The following is a 25,936-nucleotide window of genomic DNA, read 5'->3' as shown; positions in this document are numbered from 1 at the left end:
CACCCTGCTCCGTTTCCAGCCTCCTCCTTGCTAAAAGGAAGCGCCCTGCTCTATCAGCTGGTTTGCTGCATCAAGGCTATTTACTATTTAAATAGCCCAGTGCAGATATAATCATTTTATTCCCAGTGTGAAAAATGTTAATTGGTCAGATTGGCACACATACACACACACACCCCTCCAGGATGAGGTTGTAGCTGCAAGCACTGGTAACGTCAGCAGAGTTGAGACCCTCCTCCAATTCTGATGAGAGAGAAAAGAGACTCTACAGCATAAGACAGCAGGTATTGCAGAGTACAGCGAGAGCCCTCAGCACATGCAGGTAAGAGGAACGTGCAGCTCTAGATCTGAAACACAGGGACTCCAGCTGCAGCTCCTTTTGTTACTGTCCTTTGGTGTCCTGATGGGGGCAAAAGGCAGCTGAAGTCTGACACTCTTCTTTGCAAAGCTGGAGGGTTAGCTGATGATGCTTTGGTGTTGGGAGACTGGGGTGTCTGCGGAGGAATTTTTGAAAGTGTCTGGGACCAAACAGAGAGCACCAGAGGAAGCTGAAAAGATCAAAAGATGTCAGCAGTGAAGTGTCTATGTCTTTGGCTGTAGAAGCAATGAACTTTTGGGATCACCAGACTCATATGTGCATGTGCATGTGCATGTATGTGTGAGAGAGAAAGAGATCTCATGCACTGCAACTGGGGTTATTTGACCCCAGCATTGTTTCCTGCCCAGGGCAGGAGGGGCTGGACTCAAAGACCTCACGAGGTCCCTTCCAGCCCTAAACTTCTGTGAATCTGTAAAAACCCTTGTCATAGGGATTATCTGGCTAAGATCACTATAGGCAGAGCGTGAAGTTTAACTGAACTTGAATTCTTTTCCTTTTTAGACATGCTCCTTCATCTCCCTTTCCCTCTCTCTCCCCCTTCCTCTTTGCAGGGCTGCAGGAGTTGCCTGGGATGTGGATAGTGCCTGGATCTTGGCTGGCGTGGATTGAAAACCCAACTCCTTGCTGTCTGAATTATGTTGCAGTGAAGAGATGCTGGAAGCCCCCAGACTTGGAGAAACGCACTGATGAGAGCGGCTGTGCTTCTGCTTTCTGGTGTGGGAAAGCAAGGGGCTGCTGTGTAAGTAACCCAGAGGCTTCCTAGAGCGCCCTGCTTGATGTGAATAGTTTGCCAGTCATCGAGCTCCTTCAACCTGTGCTCTTTCCTTCCCTGTAACCCAGAGGGGATTTTTGTTCCAGCCAATTTATCCTAAACCACAGGAGAAAGCTACCGCTCAAGCTGGTGTTTTCAGGCTGAGAAGACTGTTTCTCATTCCCCTCTCTTTTTTGGTTAAAGGAACCGTGTGTTTTGCCTGGCAGACACTTTTTTATGGTCGTGTGCTCTCTACTGAATTTTTAAAAAAATAGTCGCCTTTTATAAGGAGGAACCGGACATCCCATTCCTGCTGGGGTACTTGATTTCTGAAAATAAATCCATGAAATGTCAGCTCCTTGTCACCGCAGCAGAAGAACTGCCCTTGTCACGCTGTAAAGGACTACGATGAAATCCAAGAGCGGGTGAGCACAGGCAGCCGGCATGGGAAATAGCTCCATGATGGGTGATATGAATGTCACGTGCAACGGGACAAGCAGCAGCTGTTACATGGACAATGGCACCAGGTCCAACTTCACCCTCCATGAACAGTCCCCTGACTTCTACGTGATCCTCCCGGTGATTTACTCTGTGATCTGTGCAGTTGGGCTCACCGGCAACACTGCCGTCATCTACGTGATCCTCAAAGCGCCTAAGATGAAGACGGTGACCAACATGTTCATCCTGAACTTAGCGATAGCGGATGACTTGTTCACACTGGTGCTTCCCATTAACATTGCAGAGCACCTCCTGCACTATTGGCCCTTTGGAGAAGTCCTCTGCAAGCTCATCCTGTCCATAGACCACTACAACATCTTCTCTAGCATCTATTTCCTAACAGTGATGAGCATCGATAGGTACCTTGTGGTCCTGGCCACGGTTCGATCCAAGAGGATGCCCCATCGTACCTACCGAGCCGCCAGAATCGTCAGCCTGTGCATCTGGGTTCTGGTCACCGTCATCGTTCTCCCTTTCATCGTCTTTGCCAATGTCTACATAGACGATTTGAAGATCAAGAGCTGCGGTCTGAATTTCCCCACGCCGGAAAGGTTTTGGTTCAAGGCCAGCCGGATCTACACCCTTCTCCTTGGCTTTGCCATCCCCGTCTCCACCATCTGCATTCTCTACACCATGATGCTGTACAAACTGAGGAACATGCACTTGAACTCAAATGCCAAAGCCCTGGACAAAGCCAAGAAGAAGGTCACTATTATGGTCTTCATTGTCCTGGCGGTATGTCTCTTCTGCTGGACCCCCTTCCACTTGGCCACCATTGTGGCTCTGACCACTGACTTGCCGCAGACCCCCCTCGTGATTGGCATCTCCTACTTCATCACCAGCCTCAGCTATGCCAACTCCTGCTTGAATCCTTTCCTGTACGCTTTCCTGGACGACAGTTTTCGGAAAAGCTTCAGAAAGATGTTGGAATGCAGAGCTGCCTAAAAGACGGACCAGATCCTCTCCATTTGTGGCTTCACATGGGGCAACTCTGCAAACTTTTCCCATGTGTAGCTAAGAAGTGCCCAAGTTTTATGCTTTCTTTATAATTTATGCACCGACAAGTGTTCGTTTCACACTGATCACCTGCATTGTTTGTAAGCTTTTTTGCAATCCTTGTGTTTTCCTGGTATGAATCTCTGAGTATCTTGAAGTTGTGTGTGTGTGCAGGTGTGTGTTTTAATCGAACCCTGAAATATTAAAGACAAAACAACTCTCTTTCTTAAAATATACCCTTGCTATATCGTAGTCTTATATTGCCACCTGCTGTATAATCCCAGAAGAGCTGGCTCTTTTGAAGTGTAAGGCTAAAGAGCAGTGTTTAAAAATGGATGTGACCCTCAGTTATCAAAGTACATGTTGTTTTCAGAATTACTGTAGTGACCAAGGGTTGCTACCAGATACGTTTGTGCATTGAGAAAGTGGAGGTAAGAGTTGGGGTGCATTTAGAGATTGAAAAAAAAAACGCTTGTGTATCTGTGTTTCTGGAAAAGGTGGGTCTATGTTTGCCCATGAGTTCTTCTTTCCCAGAAAGCTAGCCTGATTCAAATTTAAACCAAAAGCAAAATGTGTGTCTTCAAAGTCCATTTGAACACTACAATATGCAAATACCGCGGGCACCTACGGAAATCATTCCTTTTTGTCGTTGTTTTTAAATGTTTAATGTGCATCTATTTAAAAAGTGTTTGAAGAAATAAAACCACAATGAAAACTGTCTGGGATTTCTATTATTTATAGGAATCACTGTTAGTCTGCCTGCCCTTGTCTGACTGCCGTGTATAGTACATGTTCCCTGATGTACCAGCCCATGTTGTTGATTTATAATATGCTGCAAGCATGCTGCAAACAACAAGAAAAGCCAAAGAAAAAAGGCTGCACAGAGATGTACTCACTCAGCCAAGTACATGAAGTAAGTGAATGGTGTCATTGAAACCACGCACTGAAATAGGTGCCCAAGTGATTTCCTGAATTGGACCCGGGGGGAAGAAAGTCTAATGATCTGAAATCACGCTGTAATTTAGTCGCTGCAAAGAAAAACTAACATAACTGCACTGAGAAACTCATCCATCACCTGCTCAGTCCTAAATAATAATCTTTTAGAGCCGCTCTTAGCATAAGGAGAACCTTAAAAAGTTCAGAGTAAGACCAGTATTGAGGGCTCCCAGTGCTCGTCTGAACTTCAGGTGCTGGTTTAATCCCCTGACACAGGTTGTACCCAAGGAGAAAGATGGGATTGTTAAAAAACACCACCTCTTTCTGTCCTCTTCCTAACCAACAAAGGAAAAGCTGGGGACAGTGTATCCAGCTGACTTTCACAGCTTTCGAAAATCTCACCTCCATCAGATAACTTCATGGCAGCAAGGTGAGTTCGCAACAGAGAGGAAGCAAACAGTCACTCCGCTTTTAAAGGGTATTTCTCAGGCTTTGAATAAATAGCTGGTCTTCCAATGAACACCTGGTCGCTCTTCTTTACAAATGCATTTATACCATTTCAGCGCGCACGAACAAAAGCACAGGTGTGTTGTGTGTCTGCTTTGTCAACCTACGTACCCAGTTTGCACATGGAAGCAGGTAACTGCTGACAAAAATGGTCCATCAGGTACATTTTCCACTCCAATGTTCTGGTTTGTGCGCAGTCTCTGGAAAAGCACCTAGGCTGAATGGACAGCAGCAGCAGCCTCGGACCTCTCAAGTGCATTTAATCAACAATATTACAGGACAGCATTGGGCACCACGGTCCTCCTGCTTTACCCAGGGCAGGTTAGGGTGTTACGCCTTGTGCATATGTTTGGGGTGACTGTGTAGTTTTGCTAATAGATTAGGCAATGTATTTGTACAGGATGGTTTGGATAGGGATGACCCAGCCTCGGTTGGACTAGATGACCTCAGAAGGTCCCTTCCAGCCCCACTTTTCTATATTTCGCTTTTTTCCAGTGTTTCTCATCAAAAAGATCTCAAAGTGCTTTACAAAAAAGGGCAGTGCCATTATCCCCATTTTACAGGTGAGGAAACTGAGGCATATGAAGCGGCTTACAGAAGTGCACCCAGACGAAATATAGAGCTACGCCTTCCAAATCCCAGTCCACTGTTCCTTCCACCTGGTCACTGTTTCTCACTAGCTACTGCATCTTATCCTAAGTTGCAGGTGGGACAACAGAGGTGATGAGGAAGCACAGAAACATCATTTCGGACCCTGCAAGGAGTTCAGGTTTGCATGAACCTGGAGCTCCAAAGGGGTCCCTGCCACGCAGAAAATGCATTCAGTGCAATGACTCACACCAACAGATGACTTGAAGCAAAAAGGCAAAGACAAAAATCTGCCTCCCTGAACAGACACAGAGCAAGTGAAGTTTAGGACATGAGCAAGAAGGGCATCCCAGAGGGTGAGGCACTCCCCTAAGAGCTCCCAGACCTCTGACCTGTGGATATCCTAGAAAAATGGTACATGAGGAGAAGCCAGACAGTTGAACAAGCTCACAAGACGAGGTCAAATGTATGTGTGGATTCTCCTTTTGAATCTCTCCAAATCTATTCCCTTTAACCAGTGGTTTTCAACCTTTTTCCATTTGCAGACACCTAAAAAAAATGTTGGATGGAGGTGTGGACCTCTTTGGACATTTTGAATGGAAGTGCAGACCCCTTTGAATGGTAAGTGTGAGTATTCACAGACTTTGATTGATCATAGCCATCTTTCACAGACACCGTCTATGGACTCTCAGGCATCCACAGACCCCAAGTTGAAAAGCACTGCTCTATACTATCTTGTGGCAGAAAGCTCTGCAGAAGGGCAGAGCGGTATATGCAGGCTGTGCTTTCTAACGCCTGCAGAAATCTTCTGTAAACGAATGTTTATTGCTATTAATTGGCATTCCCGTGGCCCAGGCAGGGCTAATCATGGACCAAATCCCACTGCAGTCGGCAGCATATCAAAATATCCCATGGAGAGGGGAGAACAGATTCCAAGAAGTAAAAGAGCTGCCATTTTTGCCATCTGTGAAATCAGGAGGAAGGCGCGCAGCCACCTTTGTAAAGTGCCTTGAGAGCTCGGAAGTATACCAGCAGCAGTTATTTTCAGAGCTAAAAGCCGAAGATGAAAGTGTGATACATTGCCTCTTTCATCTGTCCAAAATGTACTTGACTTCCTTCTTCTATCATGGGAATGGATCCATCAAGGTACCCAGCCACCTTTATGCTATTCACTGGGCATCTGTCTTGTATTTCCCAAGCATGGAAGGCGCTGTTTAAGTGCAAAACGTACAAGTGACTGATGCGTGCAAATGCCAGTGTGTACATAGGGTGTGGAGACATGAACAAGCCCCCTCCAATGTTAACACACTTTTATCCAGGGTTAAAGCTGGAGCACGTTTGCTGCCTTTGAATTGTTCTCCACTCACTCGCACATAACAGTTTGAAGTACCAGCTGCTGCCCTTTTGGAGCAATCCTCTCTGAAATCCATCCCCACAGCCTGCCCGAGACTCTGAGGTCATTCACGATGGCCCAAAATGGATTTTTTTTATTTTTATTTTTTGTGAAATGTCATGATTTCAATATCAGGACTCATAGTAGAGATGATATCTTTGATTAGACCAACAAGATTGTTGCAAAACAAATTATTTAATTGCAACCTTTCAGGCACAAACACCCTTCCTCAGGCATCAGAGAAAAGATTGTCCAAGTTCTGCTGCGTAGAAATGAAAGTTCATGTTTCCTAGGATTTCACAGAGGAGTCAATAGATGGAAAACTCCTCTGGGCAGGCAGTTCATTGGTTGCATGAAGCCTCTCACCTCCTGTGAGGATCTGTGATTTCAATAGGACTTCCCATTTGGAATCCAAGTAAAAATTCAAAGCACTCCAAAATAATTGAAATCCATCCCCCTGAATAAAGCAAAGTTGTTAAGCACCTTCTGAAACAAAACAATTCAATGCATCGAAGTAGCATTTTTTTCCTTCCAATTTTTCTAATAGGGAAACTGAGCAAACTTTTGTTGAAATAAAGGTTTTCCAGGGGGCGGTGGTAAAGAAGATCCTTGTTGATTGTGACTTGTCACTGCTCAGTGCATTGTCTTGTGCTCCTTTTGAATTGAAGCAAACCAATGCCAAAACCCAGTCCCTTGTTCAGCAGAGCTTTTCAGCAAAGGAAGATGAGCTGGGCCTTGAGACTGACCTCAATAATACAGAAAGCACCAGAAAGAAAATTCAGCATATGGGAGAGTGGGAAGTGCTTTTCAGTAATGGCTTGCAAGAAGTATTGGGTGGGTGCAGACAAGAGAGGCTTTTCTGCAGGGGAATATGAGAAGGGTTGGAAAGGCAAAAGAGAAGGGGAATAGCATCACTTTGCATTAAGAAGCCAGCACGGGAGAGGGCAGGCTGTTTGCCATCAGAAGTTGGTGGCACGCTAGGCCCACCAGCATTTATCTTGATAGAGGAGGAAAGCATAGGAGACTTAGCAGCAGCAGAACAAGGAGGTCACAGGGGTTTTGTGAAAGGAAGGGCTTGACCATGTGCAGCCACAGTCAACATAGGAAGAGTTTAGGCCCAAAGGGGTGACTGCATCTTTCTGTAACGGCCTCCCCAGAGCTGGAGTTTTCGGGTTTCTACGTCTGAATATGAGTGCCCCCTGGTGGGAAGTGTTTCCCTCTTCCCTGTGTGAAAAAGGGAAGGAAATAAGCTTTACTTTTATGACCTTGCAGAGACGGAGGTGAAAGAAATGACTTTGACTCTGTCAAGTCAAAGAGACCCAAGTACAGCCCCCCTGCAAGCTGTTTAGATGGGATGCTGCGTTTCAGCCCGCTTCATGCATATGCAGCAGCACGGATATATTGCTGGTCTTGGAAGAACTTAGGGACCAGGAAGCATGAGCCAAATCCCATGGAGATCAGTGGCCCAAGGACAAAGTGTCCCCTTGAGATTATTTTGGAATAGACCGTATTTTACCTACAATTGTTGAAAAGCAATACTGGCAAGTATTTTAGATATGCAGTGAGCACATGGACGTATGCACGTGCATACACATCCACCCACCCACATACACACACACACAACTTCAAGTGATTTTGCAAAGGCATCAGAGGGACAAAAACCACACGACCCAGTTTGTAGCCCTTCACCCCCCGATTTGAGAGGAGAGCTGTCACGATCCATTAGGACGAAGGAACAAACTCCAGCCTAGGATTCGCGGCCCAAAACACATTTGCTGGAGAGCCTTGAACTCATGTGCATCCATCCTAGCCTGGGTTTCTTGCTGTGGGTTGTCCGGAGTACTATAGACAGAAAGAGAGAGAACCAGGCTTAGAGCTGAGTTCTTCTCATTTGAAGCCTGGGTAACACTATATATTTTAATAGCCAGTGACACACACGGTGATGAATGGGCTCCCAGATATATTTCCAGTTATATGCCTCCATTTCCCATTTTAACATATGCAGGATTCATCTCTTTCTTTTCAGTCCTTAAGCAAAACTCCTCTTCCTTCCTGGCACTGTGCTGCATCCCCACTGTCCCCGAGTGTGTCACTGAAAGCCAGCACCGCTGCAAACTTTGCACGCCACTTGTCTAAGACTCCAGACTATGCTTCTCTCTTTGTCTGACCACACGAGGTCCAGTGGGTCTCCTTTGGGTTTCTGTTCTCTGAGTGACATACAACAAAACGGGCAAACACCCCAATTCCCAATCTGACCATGCAGCCGCCTTTCCTTCCCGGCTTGTTACAGCAGAGAGAAAACCAATGCAAGCCAAAGAGATGACAGGTCAAACTTCCCAATTAAACCTAGCTCTTGTGACACAACTGGATGCCTTAGCTCCATACGCTGCTCCACGACTAAGTGCCCAGAGCTGAACACCACAAAAAGCAAGTGCATGGTTGGGATATGCATGCATTTTGGACGCAATTCTGCTGTTAGCACGGTGTGTCTAATTAATTGAAAATATAGGTATTGATTTAAATCCTGAAACCAGTCCCTAGAGGCTCCTTTTGGTCCTGAACAGCAATCCACACCTCTGCATCAATCTTGTGGGGGTCACTGTAGTGGTCACAGATTGAGCACCCCATTTTCAAATCAAATGGCATTATCCCAGCCCATTGTCATTCTCACTTAATTACAGTATAAACCAGGGGTGGGCAAAATGCGGCCCGCGGGCCGGATGTGGCCCGCCAGCCATTCTATCCGTCCCATGGGGGCCCTAAAAAATTTAGAAAATTAATATTTTTCTGCCCCTGGCTGCCTGTCATGTGGCCCTCGATGGCTTGCCAAAACTCAGTACGTGGCCCTCCGCCCAAAATAATTGCCCGCCCCTGGTGTAAGCAAGGCATGTGAGTTGTGGTGCTGGCGTCAGCGAGGACACAGAGCCCAGGGATCAGAGAATGAATGAAGTCTAAGCTAAGTGTGGTGCTAAAAACAAAAAAGCAGAGGGAATTGATAACTCCTGGAAGAACAAGTGTCTGGTTTTCATCACTCTATGCTGATTTAGCAAACATTGGATCTAGTGTTCCTTAATGCTAAACTGTGACAAATTATGATGACTTGAAATCGCAGAGACAAAATATTGCAAGATTTTTCCTGATCTGACAGTGATATGGCCATCCAAGTGGGGAATTTTTGCAACTGTGATCATTATTGTCAAAGTTTTATATTATTTAAAAAAAAAAACCTAAACAATAGCTTTTACTGCTGTTTATATTCTCTGGGCATCATTAATAGATTTTTCTGTTAAAAAGAAGCTCTTATGAGCTCTCAGTGGTGGCAGACGACAGAACAGGGAGCAACGGGCTCAAGTTGCAGCGAGGGGTTAGATGTTAGGATAAACTTTCTCCCATGAAGTGTAGTAAAGCACTGAAACAGGTTCCCCAGAGAGGTGGTGGACTCTCCGTCCTTTTTAAGACCTGGGAAGACACAGCCTTGGCTGGGATGATGTAGCTGGGGCTGATCCTGCTTGGAGCAGGGGGTTGGACTAGATGTGACCCCCTGAGGTCCCTTCCCACCCTCATTTTCTGTGATAATGTGGTCTGACCTCCTGGTTAACACGCGCCATGGAGAACTTCCCTCTGCATTTCCAGGATCGAACTCATAATTTTTGGCCTAGCTGCAGCTGCATTTCACTCATTCCTCCACTACAAGGCACTCTTCCTTCAGGTTTTAAACCCAGCACTCCTGGCATTGCTCAGCAACACAAGCAGCAGTTGTAAGTCTCAGGAAACAAGATCAAAGCCATCTCTGCACTGAACCTGTAACTCTCTGCCTAGACCCTGCATGTCATCGCGGAGTCACCTTACCTGAAGTCAGTGCGTTCGGCTTTTTCTCAGTGAGGCAATGAAACCTTTGCAGAGACTCTGCCTGCATAAAATCTGCATGTTCCTAATGGCTTGCAATGAAAATGCAGCTACTATATCCGAGCTGACGATGGGTCCAGTCTTCCCAAGCTCAATCTAAATATCCTGACCGGGCCCTGGGGAGAGGAAAGAGGGCATCTTCATGCTTGCAACACAGGGAGCAGGAGGAGTGTTTCCCCGATTCTGGTATCTCTTTCCAAGGGAGGGGAAGGGAAAGCACCCCTTTTGCCCCAAACTCCCCTCTGGGGTGGGACACTGGCACTTCTTGGGCATCCCCCTCCAGTCCTTTTGAGGACAAAGAGTTCACGGAGAAGGAAGGGTGGACAAGAAGGTCTGCCAACAAAGCACATAGACAACCGGCGGTCTGTGGGGCAGGAAAGAAGGGGCAGCCTAGGACCCCTCTTTAGGGGGATGTGGTTTCAAGTCCAGCAAATATGAAAGGACTCAAATATGAAATTCATACTCACCTCTTCTGAGGTTACTGGGCATCCCACGTTATTCAGAGTAGATTTGGGCTCTGGGACACTCATCCAGGAAGGCAGTGATTTACCACCCCCGGACATCAATCCCCAAAACACAACCCCTGACCTCAACACCCTGTTTGGCTCGTACCCAGTTGGTCTAGTAAAGATATCGCATCTACCCAAAGACACTTGCCTGTTTGGCTCATACATATTCCCACTGCAGGGTTTCAACGAGGACCCCTTCAGAAATACAGCAGACAGCTGAATAAAAGTCCTGGTGGGTCAGCAAGTTGCATGTATTTAATCAATTGTCCTCTCTGATCATCTTTAAAGACTTCAGCTGCCCCAGCTATAGATTCCTAGCTGGGGTCATAATCCTTTGTTACCTATAATCCTTTGTTACCTAAGAGGCCTCAAGCTGCTTCATGCTGCGGGTCGTGATTTTGGATGAGAAAAAAAAAGGCATCAGGAATTGATTGACTGTGCAGGAGCAAAAGCCTGGTTTTCAGACAGGCATGCTTAGAAATAAAAGAGGCAGAGATGGAAAGGCAGGAAAGAGAAGGTATGTGATGAAGCAGGATGAACTCTGCAGGGGAGGGTGCTCAAAACCTTTCCTGAGGATGTGGCCAAATGACTTTTTCCTTCTGACCTTAGGTGCCCGGTACTAATGTATCCTTGACCTCATTTCAACCACCCTGACTTGCAGGGCATGCTATTATCATGCTTTGAGAGAAACGGCATTAAGGAGACATAGCACTTTTCCTCTACCCTACAGGTAAGGATCTGCTTTTGATTGGCAGTAGAACAAGACATAAGCTGGGGCTTGCAAATGAGGTGCACGTCCAGCAGGATCAGCAAGTGAACCACCAATAATAGCAATGAAGCTAGACATTACGGAAAAATCTGACGGCAGAGAAATGGATACGGCCAAAAGCAAGATCACGTCGGGTACACATGGGGCTTCTTGAGGAAGTGGCATGGGGCAGAGTAATATGGGGCATCCTTTGCAGATGCTGTCACTGAAGACAGTAGATGAGATGAAGTACTATAGGCAAGACCAAAATTACAACAGGAAAAGTGTCCAAGATCTTTAATGGCGATAATACTTCCATCAAAAATAGGCTAGGAAACAAAAGAAAAAAAGAACATACTGCCACCAGAAAATCCAGGGTTTCATCCGGGTCTAGTAGCTAGCCAGCATTGCCTGAGTACCCATGCCATGCATGATCCGTCTCACGCAGAGATGCGGGTCCAGTCCCAGGGCTATAACCATTATGAACTTCTCAGGACCTACAACTCAAATGTCTGCATTCTCCAAAATGTCTGCAGAACAACAGCTCACAGACCATGATGTGCTCCAGCCGCTAACACATAGAAATGGGGGTTTCAGTTTTAATGAACTTCTTTCCTTCATTAGCCTTAAAAGAGATCAGAGGCCGATCGTTAATAAAGTCAGATTTCTGTGCGATGAAAAAGGTCCCACAAGACTCGGCCCATTCCTGCTTCATATTTATGTAAATGGAATGAGGACTTAATTACATTTCTCTGCTTATCACTATTCCTGAGACAATGCTCTCCTCTGGGCTGCCCAAAATGAAGGTCCTCTTCCTGTCAGGTTTTTTTCCATCCAAGCTAGAAATGTTAGAAGAAATTAATGCAAAAGCAGCCCCAGAGCCGAGGTAAGAAGGCGTCCATGTGGTACAACAGGTCAGAATGAGAGAGCGATATTATTTATGAAGCTGAGAGGAGGAGAGATTTAATCATCTGGAAGGCTGAAATCCTGAGAGGAGACGAGGCATATTGGTTTAGTCTTCTGACTGAGACAGAAGGCAAAATATGGCTTATAAAAATCAGCCCCAAAGCCCAAAGGGATCTGGGATTGAGGAGGCTCATAGTTATGCCCAGTTCGAGGTCTGCAGGAAGGGGTCACAAAATAGACTGGGCTCTGTCACAGCACCATAGTCGCTTGGGGCTGGAAGGGATCATCGAGTCTGTCCCCCCGTGTATGTGTTAATCGTGTCATCCCTGATTAACCATAGCAGAGATATTGCCACCAAGTTGGAAGCAAAATCCCATACAACGGCTCAGGGGCAGCACCAAGAATGCCCTTTGGTACTCTCTGAACCGAAGGAACATACTCCCTACCCACCAACCTGCCAGCCAGTGTCTGATATTTTTGGCAGCATATGTGTCCATCTTTACCCCTCCATCTCATACACTGTTGGGGACCTAGATGCCTGGCTGGACATCATCTCCCGCTGTCTTCATATCGCCTTGCTGACTCTCCCTAGACAGCTCTGTGCACTGTGGCATGGGGGCCGGAGGGAAATGTGTTTGCTTGCCACGCCTGTGGGCCACGATGCAGAATGGAGTCAAAGCCAAGAGAGCCCCGTCCCGAAATCCCACCTGCTATGAATACAAAGAGCATCAAATTCAATGGAGGGCAGTGAAGGTGAAAATGAACCAGTCCCCTGTACAGACCGTGGACAAGAGTTTGTGCTGCATCCATTCAGCAGCTCCTGTGCACTGGAAGGATGATCCAGAGCCACAGAAACCAGTAAGCCAACTCTCTGGTTTGCATGTAACCCTTGAGCGGAGCTACAGCAGAGGTAGCACTTCCACGGAGGTGGGCACCAATTGCTCACTGCGGTGTTATGAAGAGAGAGTGAGATCACCTCCGCTGGTCATGAATTATGCAGGTTTGTGATTGTCATCAGTAATGAAGGGTTTGAACCTGATTGGGATAATGGCACCGTAAGGATAGCTGATAGCTAGGAGCCAGAAGGATTTGCTTCCTTCCCTAATACATAGCAATCAGACACAAGAAGTGGTTTTCTAACAAAGCACATTTAACTTAAGCCATATTCTGGATGTGAAAGCAAAATACGGGAGAGTCCCACTCCAGCGCTGCTGCTTCTACTACAGGCACTCAGAGGAGGATTCAAAACCATCTCCTTTTGGGTCCAGCCGGCTTTCTGTTCATGCTTCTTTTTAATACTTAATCACTCCAGGCAGGCAGTTATCTCTTAGAGCCCTCTCTGTGGTTAAACAAAGCTAATGCACGGAGATAACGAGATTGCAGGCAAATCCAAAATATATAAATGAATGACCTCACCCTGCAACGAGCTATTTATTGCTCAATGTTAAACAAAGACTGAAAAGCAAAACCCAGAATCACAGCACCACGTTCACGGGGCCAACTCCCCAAAGGGGGAGTCCCAAGAGGATGGAGCTGGACTGTTCTCCGTGGGGGCAGATGGCAGCACAAGGAGCAATGGGCTCAAGCTGCAGCAAGGGAAGTTGAGGTTGGATATTAGAAAAAACTCTCACTAGGAGGGTGGTGAAGCACTGAAACAGGTTACCCAGAGAGGTGGTAGAGTCTCCATCTTTGGAGGTTTTTAAAGCCTGGGTAGACAAAGCCTTGTCTGGGATGAGGAATCATAACTCATGGAAGAGGTGATATAATTTATTAAACCAAATACGTATTTGCCAACAAATTATTTTAATAAATAATAAATATTTTAATAAATAATTTGTTGGCAAATATCTAGTCTAATAAAAGATATCACCTCTTCCACAAGTTTTGATTCCTTTTGCCTCTAGACCAATACGGCTACAACATGAATACTTTGCTGAGAAGATGTAGCTGGGGCTTGGACCAGGGGATTGGACTAGATGTGACCTCCTGAAGTCCCTCCCCACCCTCATTTGCTATGATTTTATTTCATGTGGATCAGGGCAAGCTGAAAAGCTGCTAAGCACAATTATGTATTGGCCCCATTTTTCCACAAGGCTTTGTCGACGGCTGATGCTGGAGAAAATATGCGTCTCAAATAGGGTTGAAGGGAAGTGGTTGAACACATGTTTATCACAATAACCTGTTCTGATGGACCGATACGCAGTGAGACAATGCTAATTTGATGGATTCAGAACATGGTCCTGTTCGAAATGTTGGTAGTGATCAGACTCCTTGCACTAATTAGCTCACAGGGTGCTGGGCTATTTAGGTCCCAGAATCCCTACGTCCTGGGCTGTCTCTGTTCCTCTAATGCCCAACCTTTGGTTGATTGCCTCCCAAACCTCTGGATCCATGTATGGATGGGAGTGGAAGCAGCTGCTCTCCCCTCCTCCCTACTACCCACTTCAGTGCAAAGGAGTATAGGATTGTAGGAAAACAGGGCTAACAGAGACCTCACGGGGTCATTAGGTCCAGCTACTTTCATTCTGGTCACCACATTCCCCATAATCTGTGCAGAGAAAAGATCATCATGGTGTCTTTGCTGGTCCCCTGCTTTCTGCCTGTTTTAGACCAGCATGAAGGGCCAAAGCTTTGTCAGTATTAAGAGGACAACGCTCTATTTGGCAATAGGATACCTGGCAAAAGGGTACATACCCTTGGCAATAGGGTACCACGTCTGCCTGTCTGTGCCTCTCTAGCAAGGTTCTTTACAAGGCAGACGCTGATCTTTCTTCCACGGCCAGTGAGGGCTGTGATACTGTTTCATGCAGTGAGCACCGCAGCTCCCGTACTTTGTGAAGCTGAACAACTAGGGCAGGCAGGAGACAGGATTGCACCAGCCAGGCAGTGACTACACAGATTTAAGGTTGCTGGTTGTAGCCGTGTCGGTCTCAGGATGTAGGCAGACAAGGTTCTTGGGGTAGATGTGATCTCTTCTTTGAGACCAACTCACTAGACGGAAAAATTGTTCTTTGCAAGCTCTTAGGCACAAACGCCCTTCTTCAGGCAGACCCTCTCTGTGCCTGAAGAAGGTCATTTGTGCTTGAAAGCAAAGAACAATTTTCCCAACTAATTAGTTGCTCTAATAAAAGATATCACATCTGCACAGATTTACACACCGATTTCCCTCCCATACACTGGAGGTGTGAGTGTCTGGCCAACCCTGCAGCAGGAATATCCCTGGGCTCCAGGGAAAAAGGCTTTGGTCACCTCTGGCCAAGACCCCTTAAAGCTTTGCTCCCCATGACGGGCAGGATTTGTAAGAGCCATTGAGAGGGGTCTGTGCCTCCCTTTCAGGTGGAGACATTTCTTTTCCCCAAGGCACATTAAAAAGAATAAAAGCATCTAAAATCTTCCTACACTTTCAAGGCACCAAGGATGGGAAGACAGTGTAGTAGTCATCACACTGTATGTTTATCTCTGCAGATGCCCTCCATGGTCATTTTTTAAAATAGACTGAGAGGGTGAAACCTAGAAAAGGCTTTTTTTCATCAGGGGTTAATTCCCACCCTGCGTATGACTTGGAAACTGGAATGAACCTGAGCAGTAATGCAAGCCTCAAAGCACTGGTGTCTGCTGGAAGGTGCGAGTGGGTGGGTGAGAAAGGGAGAGGTGAACAATAAAGCAAAAGCTGCTTTCTCTCCTGGCATCATACATATATTAAGAAGTAATAACCAAGCACCAGGATATAACAGGGTGAAGATGATCTCTGTTTGCTCTGGATACTACAAATGCACCTTCTAAATCTGAGTTTCCTTGGTGCTGAAACCTATCAAGGGGAAGCAATTGCTCACTAGAAGAGTCATTGCAAAGGCTATCGCCTGCAGTCTTTTGCTGCTGTAGAGCACCATGCAGGTATCCAGGATCCAGTCTGTTTGGGTGATAGAGTCAGAATGGGATGATATGGGTGATTTTTAGCTATCATCTTTGCCACATCTTGTAACGCACGTTGCATTTATTGTGTTATGCATGGCATAATGCACTTGAACTAATCCAGCCAGGTCACAGGAACCAGAAAAATAAGGTAGCTACAGGGCTGGTCATATGTATGATTGCTTTCTCCAGCTCCAGAATTGCCTGCACACTGCTGGAAGTCCTTCGGCACACCCAGTATGCATTTCTAGTTCCTGCAAATCTGTGTGCAAGGAGCAAGACGGTTACATCACTGGTCATTTGCCCACTCTGCCTACTACCGCGTAGGCAGTCCCAGCAGGCCGGAGTACAAATCAGGAGCACGCACACATGTGCATTTTTATTGTGCAGTGAAGCACATGCAAGTCCTGTCCCTTTAGCTGTGATTTGACTAGCAATTTTCACAGGAAGGGAAACCCTGGAATTTAGTTTAACAGCGTAAATACACACTGCACATTGTTGGCACGTCTTCCTTCCCAATGTTTAAAAATATTTGGTTTGGAGTATGGGTTTAGTCTCTGGCAGTCCACCTCCTCTCCTTCTGTGTTATCAGGACTCCTAGTCTATTTGTACATCCTCCCGTTATTGCCTGTTTGTGCTCCAGCCTCAAATCTCCGCAGCCCTCTGTCCCTGGAGTCTAGGCCTTCATGTCCTTTCACATTTGAATGCCCTTCTCCACTGTTTTTAAAAGCTGCTTTGCTGCACACTTCAGCATCAGCAGTCTGTACGTGAGACTTCAGGCAGAGGCAAGAATTGTGGCCGTATCCCCCCTGCCCCTGTCTTCACACACCATCCCTGGCTCTCTGTTCACATCAGGGACCTATCCAGAATTGCCTGCTGTAAAAGCCCTCTGCAGACACCTTCCAGGGGATCTCACAGACCTTGATTTCTCCCTAGTCTTCTCCTTGCCTCCTCTGTCTAGCCCCTGCCTCCTGTCATTTGTCAGGATGAAAACCTTCCCCTCTGAACCACCTATAATCCAGAAAAATCCTGTACCCGTCTCATCAACTTCATATCTCAGCTACACTGAGCATAGCACCTGTGCAAAAGAGCAGGGATGGTCCCTCAGGCAGCACCTAACGACGGTTTGGAGGATGTGCCTTGAAACCGTGAATTAACATCCCATAAGCGAGGATGCTTTTAGGTGTACAGCGTGGCGCTCTGCTGATTTCTGCAAAGTCATAATGGTGAATCTGGGCAATCACAAACGTGCGCATAGCAACGCAGCGTGAAGTCATGAATATACAATTAGGGTTTCGGTGTGGAATCCAGCAAGAAGGGAAAAGCTTGTCATTGTAGGAAGATGCTATTTAAACCTAAGCAGAGGAAATGCAGAAAAGGAATGGGATTGCTACAATCCATCCCCCTTTTCTCTTATGAAGTAAAAAGGATTGCAACTTCCTTCTGGTGCAGCCCCAGTTCATTTAAATAAACAGAACATTGCAGTCATCATCATCATCATCATTCACCTTATTCATGTGGCTGGGCGGCAGCACGAGAAGAGAAGATGATAGGTTTTTTTATGTGTGTATTATCATGTCTGGCCATAACATGCCAGAGTGAGCAATGAAGATGGGGAAGTACAACCATTTTGGAAATGTAATGAAATATCCATCTGGAAAACAGAGACCCCGGGCACGTCTACACAAGACACTGAAAGCACAGTAGCTTAATAACACTGTGCAATAGCGTGCTGGGCAAAAACTGTGCACAACTGTACACTACTGCACTGTAGTGTTAGGCTACTGTGCAGGAAGCATCACAAAAATACCCTGTGCGCCAATGCTACTGTGTGGTAGTGTGAATTACTGCACATTTAGCACATCATTAGTACTAAATTAAAGTAAATTAAAGTACTAAATTAAATGTGCACTAACTATTGCACATTAATGAACGTGTAGATGCACCCACTAACAAGCTGATTGCTTCATGAAAAGGAAAATGTTTACAGGGCTCCTGCCTTCTCACCACCTGAAAGTGAGGACATCTTCCGGGAACTTAGAAATAATAAGCCTTCATCCACAGAATGGCTACAGCTGTAGGTTTTCACTCTTGGATTTATTTCAGGAACCATTCCTGTAAATTTACATTGGATTTTAGTCCACCGGCACACTGAGGATTCAGTGAAGTTGGTACTTCTTTCATAAATTTTAATACCCAAAGTGCCCCTTATATTCATTTTGTCTCTGTCTACCATGTAATTCAGCCAGAACCACATCCAGCTTTCTCCATGAAGCCATTACCTTCTTTTTAAACCATGGCATATCTCTGTAAAAGATGTAGCATCTTCCAGCAGTGGAGAATTTATTACATGCCACATCCTTAGGCAGCATGTTTCAATTATAGCTGCTGTTAAAAAAAAAACTACCTTATTTCTGCTTTTTTTTTTTATTGCAACTCTATTGCTAGTGAAAGCTGGCTGCCAGCCAGTGTTGGGGAGAGAAACACAATCTAAAACAAAGCTGTTATGTGAACAGAAGGGAAAGTTTTCTGCAGAAAATTGTACCTTGACCAACAAGGCAGATGTTTTAGGAATAAGAATTTGAGCTCCGAGTCCGTTGCTGCTTTCTATTCAGACAGGCAGGTAGCAGTGGGGATGATTTGTGCTAGCACCGGTAGGGAAAACGTTTCGGGCTGTTAATGAGAAAATGCCGTACAGGGCAATGCATTTAGCTTTATAGAAATGCCATGAGATCAGACATCTGATGCTTAAAGGTATACAAATGATCAAGAAAGTAAAAGCTTCAGTTTTCTTGTGGTTTTCATTTTTTCTTAAAAAAAATAAAAATAAAGAAGAAGAAGAAACAATCATCCTGGCATCCACTCGAGTCAGAAAGAGTATCGATCAGTGTGCAGACAGCAGTCATTTTTCTTTATTACACATCTCGCGGAAGGGTCCATCTCTGAAAACATTACCATTCCTTCCTGCAGCCCAGGCTGTGACAACAGGGCAAGGCTTAACGCTGTAGCAGCCAAAAAGAATTGGGTATGACCACACGTCTGCAGATGGGTTTGTCTTATTTCATCTTTATCGTCTGCCTTTGTCTCGAATGACAGATCAGCAGCTGTAAGCTGTTTCCCCAGACGCAAGAAGCATCTAGTATGGGTCTGATCATGCACCCGCACCACCCAGGCCTCTCTTATGGCTCCAGCAAGTAATGGCGTAGCCCCCCTTGCTGATCAGCTTCAGAGACAGACAGTTGAACTTGGGGTGCTAGCACAGAGCTGCCTATGTTTTATCATTTTTATTTTACCTGGGTCTAGTTCCCATTGACTTCAATGGGACAGGGCTGATGGCTGTCAACATAGCTGACTGTAGGCATGTCTACACATGCACTAATGCACCGTAATCAGTCTACTGTGCATTAACGTCACCTACAAGATGTGCACCAGCACTACTGCACAGTAGTGCGAATTATGGTGTATTAAGTTAGTATCTGTTATTACAGTTTAAGTACAGCAGGAACAGGTACTAACTTAATGTGCCATAATCAGCACTACTGCGCGGTCGCGCTGGTGGCTGTCTTTTACGTGATGTTCGTGCACAGTAGGCTAATCCTACTGCGCATTAGCACGCCTTTTGTTGTGATACACTAATGCGCAGTAGAATTTGTCTACTCCACTTGTAGCATCTTGTGTTGATGCGCCCTCTGTGCAGCACCAGCTGTGCCCCAGCCAATAAACCTCCCTACTAATGGTCAAGTATTGCAATCCATTCACACAATTAAGCCATTCACCATCATTGAAAGTGCAGGAGTTTATTTCCCTTTATTAAAGCACAAGTAGCCACCTAGAAACATAGTCATTTACACTGCCATCGCCAGAAGCTCAATCATCTCGTTACAACCATTTCCAAAGATAATACAAGAGCTTTTGCATTTCAGCCAGCCAGCCAATCATGGCCCTTTCATTCCAGAGGCACCAGATGATAAAGCTTTTGTTGTCGTTGCTGTCGTCATTGTTGCTCTTCTTACAACAAGTTCCACTGAGCACACATCAGAATATCTAACACGTTCACTGCAAAATGCCACGAATGATCCAAAAGCAGAGTAAAGAGACACGTATCGAGTAATTTGCTTCTGTAGGATTGCTGCAGCATAGTTTAACAAAAATCACATTATTAAAAAAATACCATTCTTTCTAGTTTGCATCTTCTGAACGACTGAAGAAATCACAGGTCTTTTCTTTTTTTCTCTCTCTTTTTAAAGGACATAAAATATTGAAAGATCTCACTAGAAAAGGAACGTGGATGCTCTTTATTCCACCATCACTTGAGTCTCCCCTCCCTCATCAACATTTCGGAAACAGAACCTGCAGCCGTGTCAACCCCGTCACATTTTGGGTGCAAACGTTTAAAAACTGTCAGATGAGGGAGCAACTTGATGGCTTGGAAAACCAAGATTTCTCCTTGAATAAGAGTGGTGTTATGTACAGGTAACCCCCTGCCCAAATATATTTCTATCTTCAAAAGGCACGGTGCAGATAGCCAGCAGTGCCTTCAAGATAAGGGGTCGTAGGTGTTCCTTCTCAGCATGCTTGGTGTTTTATTCAGGATGATCGTTGCATGTCCCCATGACCAGTGTGATTGTTTGGTGATTACTCTCCAATGCAAAGTGCTTGCTGTGCCTCCCCCCCACCCCCACCCAGTTCTTTTAAAGAAAATCTTAAATGCAAAAGTTTGCAATTGCAAAAGTTTTGCTTCTGTTAAGGGCAGGATTCCTTCTAGCCCCGTGTAGCATAGTTTACAAAGGTCCGGTTTCTACCTGGGGGACCCAGGCATTTCATTTGTGTTTCAAGCCTGACCCTAAGGCGAAAACAAGCAACATGGAAATACAACATTGTGTTGTCATACAAGGTATATAAAGAACAATACGGCATTAAAATGGCAGCAGATCAACGCATAGGAAATGCATCGTTTCATTGAACAGAGCACGGGAAATTCACATGAAATCTGTACAAGCTGCGGAGAGAGCAGGAAAGGCCGCTCCTAAGAGTCTGACATGAGCTCCGCTCCTCGCAGCGCGGGCGGGTAGTTCCTTAGCCACCATTGCCAATCTCCTCCCGGACTCTTGTGCTATGGAAAGGGAAGAAATTCTAGTTTCACAGGCACCGCGGAAGGGTCGCGCTCTTTGCTTTCCTCTCCAATTGACCCAACAGAGCGGACGATTTGGCTTGTGGTTGCAAGCCTGCTGTCAGAAAAATCAATGTGCAACTGGAGAGGTGTCCATTAACCTAGGAACCATCTCCCCCAAGCACTTCAGGTGAAAGAGTCTCTTCCCCTCAGCTTTCTGTCTGTCCCTACGACACAAGAATAGCAGGGTGGCTTGGAGCATTAGATGTCCTGCCGTGAAAACAAGTGTTTCTTGAAGGACCTTGCATAACATGGCCCTAACCCCAAATGTCTTTCCAGATTAAGATATGCTGGGTTTTTGAGCTTTTTTCCAACTACTCAGTTGGTCTAATAAAATATATCACATCTACTCAAAGAACCTTGCCTGCCAAATTAAGATATCACATTTACTCAAAGACCCTCGTCTTTCCAGATTAAGCCCCATCATTCATTCCCCTCTCCTCTCACCTCTGCTGGGAGAGATCTCTGTTTGCTAAGGTGATGCCCTAGTGATGTATCTGTAGCTGTACCTTATAGATGTGTCTCTGTGTGCCTATGCATGCATGCACACACACACACACACACGCACAACCAGACCTCCTTAAGCTGAAAACATAGGAAAAAAACCAACACCAGCTTGTTCACATGAGTCTTCATTTATCTTCCCTTTCACCCCATAACAGCTGGTGTCGGTCACTTTTTACTATCCCTGCCTTTCCACCTCTGAGGCACATGGTTTTATTCTATACAGTCATTCACCGACATTTATGCTTTTCTTGTTAAGCAGTCTTGATCCAACACTTCCAGCCATGCAGTGGAGCAGCCAGCTCTTCTCTGTCTGCTGGCTGGAGTGTTTGACTGTTTCTTTTTTTTCCTTTGCAGCCAATGAATAATTCTGGAAATTATCTTTGTGTTGCATTTTGCTGCCGTTCCTTGCTTTGGCTTCAATGAAGTCTGAAATTCAGAGTGCTGCAGTAGCAATAAAATTCTCAGTCTGCAATCCACCCGATTTGATGATCCATCGAATCCAGTCAAGCAAAAGTGATTTGCATTCTGTCTGCATCCCCGAGAGCAATGGCAAAATAAGCCCTGGGATTTCAACCCTCTACTTCTTGAATGCTTTACCACCCCTATGCACAACACACCACGTTGGCGTCCTTTAGGAATCATAGAGTCAAGTGAAAACACAGTCTTTAAATGGAGAGGCTGGTTTCGTTAAAAATGCGTCAGAACGACTTCCTTTTCTGTATGCTTTTGCAGTCCTGTATATTCCCTCCCCCCATGCTGCCTCCTAGGTTTCCAGTCTGCAACTCTGGGTAGGAAAGCCACTGTCAAAGGGCTGTTATCTGAGTTATCTCTGAAGTGGGGGTGGTTGGACTTTTCTGACTGGCAGCCATCATCGGGATTTCCTGGCCTAGTCAGGCCGGATTGTTAGTCCCCTCTGAGTTCTTGCAGGCATAAGCCACATCCTTGGCAATGCTGCACATCCTGTTGGACATCTGGAGCTCTGTCCTGAAGGCGGTGGGGAAGCAGAACTTCTTGAAGCACTTCTTGAAGTTCTCATCCAAGAAGGCATAGAGAACGGGGTTCAAGCTGCTGTTGGCGTAGCCCAGGGCTGTGCAGAAGCAGGAGATGGCCAATTCCAGCTCGCTTTCAGCCTTAGCACCCAGGCACTGGACCAGCACAAAGATCTGAATGGGCGTCCAGCAGATAATGAAGACGGCTACCACCACCAGAACCATGCGAGTGATGCGGCGCAGGTTGCGATCCTTCTCTTTGGAGCCCGAGAGGACTCGGACGTTCTTCAGGCGCCGGATCATGAGGCTGTAGCAAATGGTTATGATCAACACGGGGATCATGAAGGAGAAGAGAAAGATGCAGACCCCAAAGACTGGATCCCAGTAGCCCACAGGGGAAGGGAGCTTGATGAGACAATCTATCTCTGCAAAGAATGGAGAGAAGAACAATAAAATAATGTGCTTGGGGGATGCACACGCGTGCGACATCTGTCTGTGCAGTGATTTGCTTTCTGCCCCTTGTATTGCCCATTTCATTCATGCTTATGACTGCCTAACAGAGGTTAGGGCCCATTGTGCTAAAAGCTGGACAAATCCACTGTACAAGTCAGTCTCTGCCACGAAGCATGTACAAATTGTACAGAGCGTGGAAAGCTAAAGGCAAAGTGGCATGCCCAAGGTCACAGCCTATAATCAGAGTTACGACAGATTTCTTATGCCCAAAGCCGGTGCTGTATCCATGAACCATGTTGTTTTCCCAGGGCAGCTGGATGTGGAGCGAATAAGTGAGTCGCTCAAGACTCAACAGGATGCATTCATTCCTTCTCTCCTCCACTGCTCACCTGTGCCACTGACGTTTTCTTTCAGCTGGAAATGCCAATATTCCCAATGCATAGATGTAATTGCAGAGTGCTACCCACTAGCAAAGGGATGAAAGCATTTGGGGCTAAATTTCCCCATGTTATGCTGGACACAAATGCAGAAAGTCAGGTGATCCAGCTGCTGCTATCTGATCCCCCACCAATGCAACAGCCTTAAAGGACTCAAACCCCAAATGCTCCAAGACGACCCACAGCTCCTCTTTGCTCTAGGCATTTTGCCGTAAGGTTTGGCATTCTCTGTGGCCACCAGTTAGGACAAACCCTCAGAAATAATTTTAGACATTTACATTGATGGGACGTGCCACGGTTAGGTAATAAAATCTGACTTGTGCTTTATGGCACCATGCCGCGTCCTCTTTCCCGTCCTCCTCCTTCCAAAAACTGCAAGGGTAACTCGAGTTACATGTCAAGACTGGTATTAAAAGGTAAAGTTAAAACTATGGAAGACCAAGATTACCCCATCTCATTTCAAGCTTGGCAAGCAGTCAAGAAAGCGTATTGGTCCCTTGAGGCCTGGAGGCAAGTAGGAAGGACGCACTAACGATAATGCTCTTTTCAGTGCACTCAACTTCCTTGGAACCAGAAGAGGGGAGAGGTGCATGGAGGTTATGGATCTTTTTGTTCAAATTGCATATTTAAAAAACACTCTCGTGGTGCCAAGAAGAGGATTAGCCTCTTCAGTGCAGCATTTGCTTTGAACAGTGTGGAAGTGGGAACTGCTGGGATTTGGATGCAGCATTGAAAGGCCATCAAGCTGCAAACCTGTAGAGCTGACTAGCAATGCTGATGGCCCCTGGAAGAGATCCGCATCCAGCCAGCTCTCTTCAACTGGAAACCTGGTGTAAAGCATGAGGGGTGGGGGGGCAGAGAGAGGGTACTCCCATAGGGAGGCAGGAAGAGACAGAAATAGGCTAAGGAAAGCAGGTAGGAAGACAGAGATAAAGGCATGACTTTCCCAGATCTGCTTTGAGATAACCATACTTTGCACTGGTACAGATATAGGAGCTGAGTTGTCAATGAGGAGGCAGAGCGAACGCTTAATACTTTCACCAAGAATAGGAGGCTACTGTATAAACACACAAGGACCCTCTCATGCAGAGAGATTATGAGGACCCTCTCATCCAGAGAGAAGTACAGCACATCAACACAAGCTAGCTGAAATTCAGCTAATCAAATGTGAGAATTGAGACTAAGCTGCATATTGCTGGAGAAGAAGAAAAGATTTTTCTTTCCCCATAGTGCGCAGCAGTGCTCAGTGGGTTCGATTGTTTCAGGGTTTTCTTTTCATCCTATCACTGAAGACTGAGGTATTAGACAGGGGTAGGGAGAAGACATAAGAGGCTGACAGTGTGTAAGGGTGTATCAGAGAGATATGTTCCCAACTTTCTCCAGTCCACCAGAAGGTAAGTGCCCACTACTACTACTACTACCACCAACTATTGGAGTGACTACCAGTACTTTATCTCCAGAAACAAAATGTTGTACAGTGGGAATGAAAACTGGACCTGAAAAACTATTTACAAGGCCCTGAGGGAAGGGGATGTTATGCTCATGGACTTAACAAGCTACCATGGTTACATCCTAGGGATGCAGTCTCCTGTGCAGGATATCACCTGTTCACCCATTTCTACTAACCGCCATCATCGTTCTCCGCTGATCCCATCACCATCGCTGGGATGCCAAAGACTGAGGCCAGAGCCCAGATGCAGACATTGACCACTTTGGCCTTGTGGGCCGTGCGGATATCCAGAGCCTTGACAGGGTGGCAGATAGCAATGTACCGGTCCACGCTCATCATGGTCAGGGTGAAGGTGCTGGTGAACATGTTGTAGTAGTCAATGGAGATGGCGATCTTGCAGAGAACATTTCCAAAGGGCCAGAACCCTAGGAACGTGTCAGTCCCTTGGAAAGGCAAGGTCATCAGGCACAGGGTGTCTGCCAAGGCGAGGTTGAAGATGTAAATGTTGGTAGCTGTCTTCATCTTAGTGAATCTGAAATAAAGGAGAGAGCAATGGGGAAATTTTAACTTGCTTTCCAGCTGCACTGCTTATGAGGCGACAAGGATCAGTAATGAGTTAAACTTACTGAGCACCCACTGTGCAGTCACTTCGCAGGGCTAGACCCCAGCATGGGTGCAGACTCCTACTGAAGATAATGAGTCTGTCCATGTAGACCCAGTCCAGGCTCAAAACCCACAGCTAAAACCTCTTCCCAAATGTGCAGCCCAAAGAATCAAGCAGGAGGCATGGGGAGTCTTGGCAAACATTTTTTCCCCTGCCAATTAACTTCCTAAAAAAAATCACACAATCAGCATAGATGTCCCTTCCTCTTCCCATCTCACCCCACAAAAAGGCCTAATAGCT

The 25,936-nt window shown here is 46.0% G+C and overlaps 2 protein-coding genes across 3 annotated transcripts in view; one reads left to right on the top strand and one right to left on the bottom strand.

Annotated features, from left to right (window-relative positions):
• The first annotated feature begins 226 nt into the window (after positions 1-226).
• Positions 227-3,339, top strand: NPBWR2 (neuropeptides B/W receptor 2). Of its 2 annotated transcripts, none has more exons than XM_019510088.1 (2): positions 227-319; positions 878-3,339. In XM_019510088.1, exon 2 carries the CDS (start codon positions 1,572-1,574, stop codon positions 2,568-2,570), a length of 999 nt encoding a protein of 332 aa, XP_019365633.1. In that variant the 5' UTR covers positions 227-319; positions 878-1,571; the 3' UTR covers positions 2,571-3,339. The 2 variants fall into 2 exon arrangements, with proteins under 2 accessions (XP_019365633.1, XP_019365634.1); XM_019510089.1 differs by having other exon boundaries at positions 232-319; positions 928-3,339.
• Positions 3,340-19,807: 16,468 nt separating this feature from the next.
• OPRL1 (opioid related nociceptin receptor 1) overlaps positions 19,808-25,936 on the bottom strand; it is a 32,034-nt gene continuing 25,905 nt past the window's right edge. Inside the window, exons 3-4 of the mRNA XM_019510087.1 lie at positions 25,209-25,564; positions 19,808-23,117 (exon numbers count right to left, since the gene is read on the bottom strand). Coding sequence (XP_019365632.1) covers positions 22,594-23,117; positions 25,209-25,564 — 880 coding nt within the window. The 3' untranslated portion in view covers positions 19,808-22,593. The remainder of the gene's footprint in view (positions 23,118-25,208; positions 25,565-25,936) is intronic.

The sequence above is a fragment of the Gavialis gangeticus genome, unplaced genomic scaffold (assembly GCF_001723915.1).
Source record: "Gavialis gangeticus isolate Ggan-Ray unplaced genomic scaffold, GavGan_comp1, whole genome shotgun sequence".
NCBI lineage: Eukaryota > Metazoa > Chordata > Crocodylia > Gavialidae > Gavialis > Gavialis gangeticus.
The sequence above is the reverse complement of the archived record's forward strand: the minus strand, read 5'-3'. Positions and strand labels throughout refer to the sequence as shown.